The sequence below is a fragment of the Nesoenas mayeri genome (assembly GCF_963082525.1).
Source record: "Nesoenas mayeri genome assembly, chromosome: 11".
Classification (NCBI taxonomy): Eukaryota; Metazoa; Chordata; class Aves; order Columbiformes; family Columbidae; genus Nesoenas; species Nesoenas mayeri.
Genome location: NC_137563.1, coordinates 181,326 through 193,759, shown reverse-complemented (window position 1 = coordinate 193,759; position 12,434 = coordinate 181,326). Strand labels below are relative to the sequence as shown.

Sequence of the window (12,434 nt, the reverse complement as noted above, 5' to 3'; positions counted from 1 at the left end):
CGGTCTTGTAATTACTGAATACAAGGGAAGACGTACTTCTCCGACCTGCCGGCCCTTGCCACAAGGACAAACTTCTGGCCCCTGGTCAATCTGCTTTTGAACAGAATATCTAACCCCTTTTCTGCAAAACATTTTTTCAGCCAGTACTACCGCATGGGGTTATTCCAACCCAGATGGCACAAGCAGTCACACTTGGTCTTGTTAAAATTAATATAGGCTTAGTTCAGTTCGTTTCTCTTGCTGTCAAGGCACCTCTGAATAGCAGCTGTGCCCTCCAGCATATCATAACCTACCTAGTCATCTATACTATTCTTGACGGAAGCAGCTATTCTGAAAAATAAGGCTCCTTACCTTTGCAGAAGGAGTAGATTTTACAAAATATATTGCTTGATTCCCTCTGCTCTGAACATGCTACATGCTCACATTAGCAGCTTTCTGAATGCCTTATAAACACAGAAGTGCTGCCTCCGTTTTCTTCTGCGGGTCTGAGCTCCCCTGGCATCGCGCGGGGCGCACCGGCCCCCTTTCCGACCGGCCTGGTCGGTGCCCGAGCGCAACCGCAACAAGGACCCCGGCCACACGAGAACTTCGACCACGTGAGCCGAAAACACATAGCGCACAGGGACAGTGCGAAAGGACACAGACTGACACCGGACTGAGACAACAGTAAATGCTACAGTTCAGTTCAACAAATGCTGGCAAGGTTCAGACCAGGAATGTTTAACTATTTCATAAAAGCACCATAAGGGAAATCCCAAAGTTTGTTCATTACAGATTAACGTTTTTTGTTCGACACTGGATGGAAATAACTTTACTTGAAATGACAGTTTCTCATCACATGAGAATTATTCTTTGTTTTTTAAAACCAGTGCTAGACTAGTAAGAATAAAGTAATTCACTGACAAGAAACATTTACCATTATTTATCATGAGAGCTCTAAAAGGAACTAAAGTTTTGTCACAGAGTAATTCTAACACATAAAACTTATGGCACATTTCAAAGGCTGACATCAAAGCAATTTAATGTAGACTCTCCTTATAAATAGATACATATAACACGTGTGACACAAAAATAACAGTTTTGGTATTTAATACTCAATATTTAATATCCAATCTAAACATAAGTATTCAAAAGGAAATATTTTTACACCATTTCAGCAGTCACTTAGCTCAGTAGTTGGTTGCAACAGTCCTTACTGTTTCCAGGACCTGGATGGAGCTATAAGCACACAAACTCCCGGTAAAGTTAATGCCTGACAAAGTTCCACTGCAGCCCTCTGAAAAGCAGAGTTACAGTAAAAGAAATTCAGACACTGAAGTAGATTAAAATGTATTGTGTCCTGCAGTAGAGTTGGACCTTCTACTGGTCAGAAACACGATGGTAACATCAAAAGGCACTTGGAGTTAAACTGCAGTAACTCTGGTCCACAAGCATTCTAGAACCTTGGTATCGTATAGTAGAAAAAAACCTCTATAGTTATTTAATATAAATTGCTTTAATCTCTGTCCTAGTCTCAACACAGGCAAATTATATTGCACTTTTAAAATATTCTGTGTAGGCTCTGATAAAAATCTAATATTACATGTTGTGTGTGTTAAAGAATAATGCCTTACTTTATAAAATATTTTAAGAACCAAGTTTTAACACTTATTCTTGCATTATTAATAACCAGAGGCTACATCAAATATATATACTTTTTTATTAGCTCCTATTCTAGAAACATTTTTGGTCCTTAAAAAAATGTGTTATGCTGTGAATTCATGTTCACAACTGGTATCGATGTTCGCCTGAAGCTGCAGGAGCCAAAGCGTTTAAATAAATAAAGACATCATTTCTAAATGAGTAATAGCTTTGGAGTTTTGTGAACAAACTGCTGGGAAAGTCTGTTACAAGACTCGGTCTGGCACGTTATGACTTCAACCGGCAATACTTCGCAGGGTAGGACACCGTTTGGTAGGCACTTCTTATAAATCAGGCTGGGAAAAAGGCCCCAAAAATACTGATTGTTCCTTAAGTCGTATGAATAAATAAAATGATCAAAAAGTAACATGATCCACTGAAACCAAAATTGGCATTTATGTGATCCGTAGGAGGGGAAAAAGAAAAGCATCTCTCTTCATTTTTAAACACAACGTAAAGGAAATGAACAAGCCGTAAATGAATATACGATAGCCAAGATGTACAGGACACAAAGGCTGGCAGAATGAAATAAGCATTATAAATTTATAGAAATACTGATCTAGACAGGACTAGTATCTTAGCTGCATCTCACTAGAACACAATCATTACTCATTTTTCAATTCAAATTTGAAGAAACATTCCAAATCTGTGTGTGGTAAAACAAATTCAGTGCAAAGCACCAGCTCTCATGAAATTCTGCTGTAATCTAGGTTGCTCTACATTCCTGTTAAAACATGAGTGGTAATATAAAAGAAACATAACAGCAGATGTACAGTTATGCCATTTACATATAAATATATGTGTATGCATGTTCTAGAAATTCAGATGACGTCAGGAGGTCCCAGAGGCTGTGTTGAATATATTTTATATAGTACAGTTGTAGTTCACATGTTCGATTTCATGACATACCCAAAGTGCTCTACATACGCACCCCAGGCTTTTCTGGAGTTTTTTCTTCCATATAGAATAGCTTTCTTTGGGTTTTCATCACTAAAAGCCAACGGTTTGAGAGAGTAAGGAAAAGCTACTCTCAGGCTTTTGTGGAAAACATAGGATTTGCTCTGATAAAATTACTAAATGTTTCTCTTCAAACCAAGAGCCACGTTGGTAAGGCTGCTGTTGGCAGAGGCCGAGAGCTCTCACGGTATCTAATCTAAATGCCTTGTCTGTGTAGTTAACGGAGCCTTCAAAGGGCGACTGAAGAATCCTTCCGTTCAGAAGCCAACCCCTTCTCACCGCCCACACGGGAAGAGGTTTATCAATGTGGTAGTGAAAATTCCTCTCCTTCCCTTTAAAGCAGGTCAGTAGAGGAAGACCTAGTGCTACACCAAATTATCATTGAAGAACTACACAATGTGATTTGTCCATGAGTTGAACAGTTAAACTGCAACTGTACTATAACTTAGCGCATACATTAATCTTAATTGTAACTGACTTAACAGCTGCATTTGCCTTTTTCTTGCTCCTCATTCAGTTGTTCTGTAGAGCTGTGCCCATTGGAGCGCACCACCCCTTCTGGGATCCAGGATTTATCCACACACCGTTCCATGCGCTTCATAATGAGGTCAAGCAGAGTTTCAATGGCTTTGCTTACGTTATTCCCATTAGCTGCACTGGTTTCAAAATACGGTATTCTGCAGAAGACAAAACCCACAAACTTACATCACACAGTTTATATTCACAGGAGAAAAAAACTATACACGATTACTGCCACATACTTAGGAGTCACAAGCGCTGTTACTGCTACTGCACAGCACAGAGACACTAAGCGGTCAGTGGTCTGCAATGCAAAGTAAATTAATGAAATGGCTGACTCTGTAGGTGGCGTGGAAGGATAAGCTTTAATCTACATCATGGGGTCTACCCATCACTTACAGAGACACTGGTCAGCCTGAGCTCCCCAAGTTATGCTTCTGAGGTCTGTTTTTTTCAGCTCTGTTCCCCACAAGAAATGCAATTACTTTATATGGCCTTGTGTGCATAAGTGTTCTCGCTACTGATTTCTATCTGCATCAGCCGGGGCGTCGCTGCAAGAGAGAGAACGGCAGTACGGACGTTCCCCTCGGTACGGACTCTCCTCGCGGCTCTCCTGCCACACAGGTGACTGTTTCTTCTGTCGACACCTCAACTATAAAACACTCTTACATTAAAAAAAAACAAACGTATCTACCTATCTGTTTCAGTGCTTAGACAACCTACGTCTCCGCTAACAAATATTTCTGGGCACCTTGGTATTGAAAATACTGTGTGTTTCAGAAGGACGGACCCCATTTCAAAGCAGCAGTGATTTCAAATTGGAACACCCTGTGCATTGCTGATTTCATTATTGTTGTGGCACAGGATGTTTCAATAGCGGGTCTGTCAGCTTTGACCCTCTGCACTCAAGTGCTCCCTACAGAGTGGTGCTGGAGTGGCCACATTAGTGTTACTCCTGAAGTGACTGATATCATCACTTCATAATTTCTTGAGTGTTTCTTACTTAACTTAGAAGATTGAATGAGTGGTCACAAATATCATCTTACTGCCTCAGTGTGTAGGTCTCCTGCAATAATGTTCAAAATGTATCACCAGCACAAGCCCTTTCTACAGGAAGGGGATATTCACTGTCTCGCAGTTACTGCCGGACTGTGTGCCGCAGCAGGATCCACCGCGTCCCCCTCAGCGGCGACTCCCAGCAGCCACCCTGTCCCGCCTCTGCAGGGCAGAGCACGTTAACTGTCTACAGCTTGGATACGATCTACAACCTTGACTTCTAGCTCCCTGTTCCTACATGGAGTTGGCATTTCCAGCCACTAAGATAAACATTTCATGCAGAGATCTCTTTTGAATTTTTAAGAAATGGTCACATGCCATCTGCTGCTGTTTTAAAGATTTTGCTCCTTCGCAAGCAGCTGGTTACAGTATCGTATGTACTTGCTGTTTTCTGTGTGCCACGGACCTCAAACAAGCGTTCTGACAGGAGAAGGAAAAAGTAAGAGATAATATTGCACTGAACCCATTTGTCTCTAATGGATAGATTGCCTCTGATTTGCCTCCAATGACTCTTCAAGGCTGGGGAAAAGTAATTTGTAACAACGCGATAGGAAATGGCACGGCCCCGGCAGGACTCGACCCGCAGAAGCACTGAGGACCTCGTGTTCACCCTATACGTGCTTTGTGGGCTTCACTTTGGACCAGCTCTGAACTTTCTCCAGACTGAATGCAGATTACTGGTTGGAGCACATAATCTCGTTCAGTTTTCAGTTGAGAAGGAATCGAGTTCACATGCTAGAAAGATTGCAGATGCCTGCAAGAAAACACAGCTGACCCCTCTGAGGTCAAGTCACTAAGAATTCACCTAAGGTACAGTCCTAACAAAATGGTTTGAGCAGATTGAACGCGGAGGGGGCAGAGAACTGGGGAACCGTGGTCTGGACCAGCACTGCTCTTTGTGGAGCCCAGCACCCCGTACGCAGCCGCTCTCAGCGCTGGGGAATGAGTCCCGAGGCTCTCAGAGAAACTCGGGCCACGCCAGAGAACAGCCACCCTACCACCAAATTCTGTAAACAGCTCAGCTTGTAAATCAGGATGTCGTTGCTCGGTATTAGTTTTACTTTCCCTAAAAGCTGATGTGACACTGATCACCTCACCAAATGCTCTTTTTGATTTCACTTCATAAGAGACCTGGGTGTTCTGTGCCCATGGAAAGCCTCAGCGCAGGCAAGCACAAAAAATTACACCTCCATCTTTCGCCTGCCTCTCCAGTCAAATTCCATCTCTTTTCCAGAATGTCTGAAAATTTACCTTGTTCCCTGCCAAGGAGATGAGAAGATTAAGCAATCTCCAGTGCAAGATTATTGCAATACTTAGTTTGAATTTTTCGGCAATGCAAAAAACATTAATCTCGGACAGAAAAAAAGACATCGTCTGCCAGTTAAGCACTCTGATTCTCACAATAACCCTTCAGCATACGGAAAAAGGATTACAAAAAACATTTCATTCTGCGTTAAACACAGCAATAACTGAAAGCAAGTTACTTACCCATATTTTTCTGCAAGTTCCTTAGCCTCTTCTTCTTTCACCATTCTTTGGTCTTCCAGATCACTCTTGTTTCCACATAACACGATGTCAGGGTTTTCACAATACGCATGCATTTGTAGCTGACCTAACAGCAACAACGCGAACACGGGTCACCACCTGCTGTCACACACGAAGCTCATGGAGAACACTACCACCTTCCGGAGGACACAAAGTCCTTCAGGAAAACGACTCTTTGAAAAGCAGAAAACAAGAACGTTCTCTGCTATCGCACAGGACTTCTGCTATTGCACTGAGGAGCCAGAGAACGGGTGGACGCCACTACCGTGTACCCAGGGAACCAGCCAGGGGAGCAGAAGCCTGGCAAAATTAGCACAGAAGTTGTGTATCTGTAGCTTAAGGAGTTATGCTCAGCGAGTATCTCCAGTGAGCTGCCAGGAAAGGACATACCTCCCTCTCCTGATGGACGATGCAGTTCAGGAACACCTTTGCCTAGATACACAAGCCTAGTAACATTTGCCTTCCATGGAGTTTTGCTGACAGAGCTTCAGGTGAGTCGAAATAGAGTTTTAGGTAGGCTTTCCACACACCCGAATTACTGAATATCATCAGAGCCAGGGATATGCTGTTCTCTCAGCCTGCTTTTATGTAGGTTAAGATTCAAGTTCAGTAGGCAAAGCTGAATTTCAGGTAAGCACCAGAAGCCACCGCTAGCAGCTATAACAATTATGAATGCAACGTTGACTTTATTTACTGAGAGAGCTACGAAAATCAGTACTTTCAGTTCTACTTCTCAGCGAGACTCCATATTTACAAGCATAGTCCCCTCTGCACCCATGCAAAGAAAGAAAGAAAAAAGGAAAAAAATAGAGAAATGCCATACTTATCCAGTTCCTGACATTTAGAAAGCTTTGCTCATTCGTCAGATCAAAGAGCAGAAGAAACCCCATGGCATCTCTGAAGAAAGCTGTTGTCAAGCTACGAAACCTAGACCAGCAAAGTGAAATTAGTTGGCTCATCTGACAAGTTACTTGGAAAATATAATTCCACACAGTCATAAAACTGGAGTCAATTAAGACTGAATTAATTACAACAAAAAATTCATAATTGTTTTGCTGAAGTAGGAAATGCATGACAAGAATAGCTAAAATAACTGTGGTCTAAGAAAGGCCTAAGGAAGTCAAGGAGACATCTCACGCGAGTGTGACAGCTTTAGACACAGTCTTCTACTAGAAAGCATTATTTGATCAACATTCAGAAATTAAAATAAGAATAAATTCACATTTTGAACAGAAATTTGTCCCCTACACATCAGGTCTGGATTTTAAGACTATCAACCAATAGAGTGCTGGTCTTTTTGACAGACTAATAGAAGAGAATCCTTTGAAGTAACTTCACTTGTCTGACTTTCCCAAGACCTCAAGATATTTTCAGAAATTTAAGGAAAAGTGAAAAAAGAAAAGCTTCAAATGCATCTATATGCATTGACAATGAAAAAATAAATTCAAAGTGCACTTTCCCATCTTGAGTCATGCAACTAAAAGGTACCAATCAATAAAGAGAACTCATGTCCTCTGTTCCATTTGCATCGAGCACGATGACAACGGCCTCGCCTGCTGAGCGGGGGTGCCGCGTACCTTTCCTGCCCCGCGGTGTCCCAGAGCTGGAGATGGATCCTCTGTCCTCTGCCACCAACACCGTCTGGCCCATTAGGTCTATACACCTGTAAAAGGTAAACTTGCAAGACTGAGTGGTAGCAGTCCAGCCTCCATAGGACACAAAATAAATGACATTTAAAGTTATTAGAAGCAGCAAAAGTAGCACTGACAATGCAAAGATCCCAACTACAACTCAATCCTTCTGCTCTGCAAGACAAAAGTAATAGGGGTTGCACTTTAATTTTGCATCCAATTGAATATTTACAAACAAGAGTGAAACTGGAGAACTGTATAAAATAGACTATGGGCTCCAAACAGATATTCAGAGTGACCAGTAAGTTTCTTTAGCTTAATTCTCATATTCTGATTTTCTGGTCAGTTTGGTGTTGGTTTTGTGTTTGTTTGGGGTTTTTGCTTTTATTTTTTGTTTGTTTGGTTTGGTTTTTTGGTTTGTTTGTGGTTTTTCACACAATCCCAGAATGTGAGGGGTTGGAGGGCCCTGGAAAGCTCACCCAGTGCAATCCCCATGGAGCAGGAACACCCAGATGAGGTGACACAGGAAGGTGTCCAGGCGGGTTGGAATGTCTGCACAGAAGGAGACTCCACAACCCCTGGGCAGCCTGTTCCAGGCTCTGACACCCTCACTGAGAAGTTTCTCCTCAAATTTAAGTGGAACCTCTTGTGTTTTTGTTCTTTTTTCGTTCGTTTGTTGTTTTTTGGGGGGTTTTGTTTGGTTGTTTTTTTGTTATTATCTTGTACTGTGTTCAAATTGAAATACAAGAAAGAAAGAAACAGATCAAGCAATATGGCAATATATTTGTACTAACAATTGCATTAGCAAACAGAATGTACTCTTAGCTGCCAAAAGACTACTGAAAAAAAGAGCTGAGGACAGATCTTATCCTATCGTAGGTTAAAAAGCAGAAACTGGATGATAACAGTAAAAGCTGAAAGTATAAATAAGGGCATCTGTTAGCTTTGGTAGGATCAGATAAAAACAGATGCACTTCTTGTTCACTTCATGTTGGGTCATCTCCTTTACCGTCAACTGCTGTTGTGCCCGAGGTTACCAGAATTACAAACGCATCGTTAGAGACACATAAATTTGCTGTATTTGTGGACTACATGATCCAGGTTATGACACTTACACTTTATCCTGAGTTATGAAATATGCTGATCAAGTAAGCCTACCATGGTTACTATCCCACAAAAGGAAAACTAACTTATTCAAGAGACAAGTTTGCACTTGACCAGGACACCAGCCCCCGCACTCCCGCGGCGCACACGCCCATCCGGAGACGGTCTGCACAGCGCCCATCCGGAGCCGGTCTGCACAGCGCCCATCCGGAGATGGTCTGCACAGCGCCCACCCGGAGCCGGTCTGCACAGCGCCCATCCGGAGCCGGTCTGCACAGCGCCCATCCGGAGCCGGTCTGCACAGCGCCCACCCGGAGCCGGTCTGCACAGCGCCCATCCGGAGACGGTCTGCACAGCGCCCATCCGGAGACGGTCTGCACAGCGCCCATCCGGAGACGGTCTGCACAGCGCCCATCCGGAGACGGTCTGCACAGCGCCCGCTGCAGCGCCCGCGCTGGGAGATCGCCAGACTACACCGGAAGGCCTTTAATACTTCTACATACGAACGAAGAAAGACTTGTGCCAGCTCCGTTTCTCAAAGCAGTAAGGATGAGCATCTAATTTGCTATCGTAATGCAGTGCTCAGCTTCTTACCAAAAGCACGTTTGCCAATAATTCAATAACAATTCAGGAGTTTAAAAAAAAAAATATATATAACCTTATTTTTCACAGTTCTTCTCAGGTAGTAGTAACTGCTTAGGAAGCCAGATCAGCTCCATGTAACATGCTATCCATTTCATTCACATGTTTTAAAATGGTTTTAGAATTAACATTGCAGTCTTTGTCCACTAGCTATTTCAGTTCACAAAAAGCAAAACCATCTTTACTACAGCGCAATCCTTCCTCATGGAGGCGGTTCAACTACACAAGTGCTACTCCAGGTACTATGTGCAACTCGCAGAGCAGACACGCTCACCAACACTTGCTGAGCACTAAAATGTGTTTGCTTAGAATCAGCTCTTCTTACTTCAACTTGGGGAGAAATGGGGTGACAACACACTCTGACAAAAATGACCAAGTACAATGAGATCATTTCCTTGTCACAGGATTAAGTGCACAGTAACTATTGATGGCATGCCCATCGGGATTGGCAGATTCACAAAAACCAGATTCTAGCCATCACCAAGACAGACACCATCTTAAAGTAGCACAACTGGCTGTGAAAACTCACCACTCTCTTTTCCCGAAAGTCAATGCCCACTGTTGTGATAAACTTGGAATTAAATTTGCCATCCGTATATTGGTAAAGAAGGCTGGTCTTTCCTACTCCAGAATCACCAAGTGCTAGAAATTTTATGAGGTAATCATAGTCCCCGTCAGACATAGTGAGAACTCAGGAGACACCTGCAAAAGCAAGGCACAAGGGATTAGTTGGTCAACGACTCCGCCAAGGCTTCTTTTGACACATGTTTAAAAGACAAAGCACTACTTGAACTACAAAGCATCCAGCAGTGGAGCCAGTTCTGTACTCCTTAACACTGGTTTCACATTAAACTCTTAATTATGCCAATTATCAATATCAAATTCAGCTGTGATCAAAAAAAGTACACAGTTAATTTTATTATATCCCTTTTACTAGAAAAAGAAAGCAACACAATTTTAACTTCTTCAGGAAAGACTGAAAATGCAGGTCAAAGTATCCAAAACATCTGGAACATGAACCACAGAAGTGGTTTGAATTTGCATGGAAGCTGGAAAAAGCTACTTAAATGTACCAGAAATGCCATTTTGACCTCACATTCACTGTGACATTATTAACATATGCAAAAAAACCCCTTCCAGACTGCTCACTATATTTAAATAAAAACGGCAATAATTTCTTGTTAATAGCTATTTTTCAGTCTTGAAAGTTTTTTCATGTGAGAAGGAAAAATAACCAAGCAGCATTTCGTTGTTGTTATTTGGTTTGGTTTGTTTAGAGGACCAATTTTCAAAGTTTTTAAAGTGTTTATCATTACGCTAGTTAATCATTTAAACTAAATATTGATCCCGAATTGCCATTAAACACCACACACATTTTCCCATGGCCTGTACACATTTCAGAAATGTCTCTTCATCCTCTTTGTGCCTTTGAAAAAGATAACCATATTAGATACAGTCTGACCGAAGTGCAGTATCGGCCAGAGCGTGTAACAGGGGTCCCTGGCGCACGTCACGCGCACCAGAAGGACGGACAGAGTACACCAGCACTTCCCTGCTGAGGAGCTGCCGAGCTCCCTCCGCCCGAGCACCAGCAGAGAGCCGCCTTAGTTGTGCTCGGAGACCTGAACATTACAAGACAAGCCTAAAACAATCATTCTAAAAGCAACATGAAACTAGCATTAAATTGCCTCTTATGACGGAGGGAAACAAATACCAAAAAATAAGATAGATGATGGAACAAAATAATTTTTTTTAAAAAGTAAAATCTGCTGTTTCAACTGTAAATAAGTATTTTTTGAACTATTTGTAGCTTGAACTAGATAAAATTATTAATCTCAAGTCAAACACTGAAGCAGTGGCAAAACGCCAATCAATTCTTGAATATCAACTCACAGCTTGAGGTTTGTAACAAAGTCCGCATCTCAAGTCACTCAATCACCACCACTACGCCAAACCCATGACTCTGTCTCGGGTTTCAGCCGTGTGGCAGCACTGCTCTGGGCAGAACACAGGACCGCGATCAGCCAGCGCGGCCCCGCGCCCGGCCGGCCCCGCGGCGGACAGCGCCGGGCAGGCAGCGGACAGCGCCGGCCCGTGCTGGGCAGGCAGCGGACAGAGCCGGCCCCGCGGCGGACAGCGCCGGCCCGCGCTGGGCAGGCAGCGGACAGCGCAGCGGACAGCGCAGCGGACAGCGCCGGGAAGTCTCCCTTCCCCAGCCCAGGCGCGTTTGACGCTGTGCCACCCATGACAGCAGAACAAGAAGGGGCTTTTAGGTGACAGAGTTCACACGGCCACGCCACAGCCACCTAATCCACTTCCCACTAGTGTGTTTTAATACGATGTTTTGCAGCAGAGTAAAAGACTGACACACACAAAAAGCCCTGCAGTAATAGTTACCAGTGAGCTTTTCACATAAATAACAACTGCAGGCCTGCATCCGCCACACAGGTCTGAAAGAACAGCGTATTCAAGTCAGTAAGTTGAACAGGCACCCACACACTGACATAAGAACATTTTAGAAGAAATTAAAAGCCCTGTTCTATTAGAGATGCTCACACAGACCAGCAAAAGGGGTTTTTGTTCCTTCTCCCCTTTGGAGAAGGAAAAAACAGTACAATCAGATGGCCTAGCTCGTAGCTCTATAATGTCTTTTCATTGAAATGAACTAGAAGAAAGGGGAAAATACTTCAAAAAGCAAGCAAGGTGGTTTTAACTAAAGACAGGATTTGATTTAGACTTCCATCTCATATAAGGTGGGTTTTTTGCCCTCAGGTGGTCACCAAGGGCAAAGAGCTGTGTAAGCTCCCTCTCTACTCAAGTATATGTTCTTCCAGCCTCAATACCCCTACATTAATTGTTGCTTACAAAGGCTTAAATGCAAATCATAGGGCCAGTATATTAAATAAAGACAAGCTAGCTTCATGTCTTTTACTGTGCTGTCCCACCTGTACAGAAGTATTTGCCTTGTTGGTATTTTGTTAGCTAGCTAAATGTACATAGAACATACTTTTAATAACAGATACAAACGACAGTGCCACCTAATCACTTCTAATTTAAGTTGTAAGAAAGCTAATTTGTCAGGTGCCTTGCGCAAGACTTTACGGAGGGAGGAAGAACGGGCGCTCCGGCTCTTACCGGGCGCTGTAAGAGGCTGCTGGGCAGAGCTGGGGAAAGCGCTGGTTAACGGAGGTCAAGGGTAGACCTCGGGGAAGTAAAACGTAAAGGCATTCTTAGTGTCACGTCAGATTCGTAGAGCATCTGTTTGGACAAACACGCCACATCATTCAGACCACTTAAACC

The 12,434-nt window shown here is 43.1% G+C and overlaps 1 protein-coding gene across 4 annotated transcripts in view; it reads right to left on the bottom strand.

The window, feature by feature from the left end:
* Positions 1-1,063: 1,063 nt before the first annotated feature.
* The window catches only part of RAB27A (RAB27A, member RAS oncogene family), a 32,337-nt gene continuing 20,966 nt past the window's right edge, over positions 1,064-12,434 (bottom strand). For all 4 annotated transcript variants that reach the window (XM_080350866.1, XM_080350865.1, XM_080350868.1 and 1 more), the window contains exons 3-7: positions 9,664-9,836; positions 7,335-7,420; positions 6,581-6,684; positions 5,701-5,824; positions 1,064-3,314 (exon numbers count right to left, since the gene is read on the bottom strand). In XM_080350866.1, the coding sequence (XP_080206992.1) occupies positions 3,116-3,314; positions 5,701-5,824; positions 6,581-6,684; positions 7,335-7,420; positions 9,664-9,816 (666 nt within the window). In that variant the 5' untranslated portion in view covers positions 9,817-9,836 and the 3' untranslated portion in view covers positions 1,064-3,115. The remainder of the gene's footprint in view (positions 3,315-5,700; positions 5,825-6,580; positions 6,685-7,334; positions 7,421-9,663; positions 9,837-12,434) is intronic.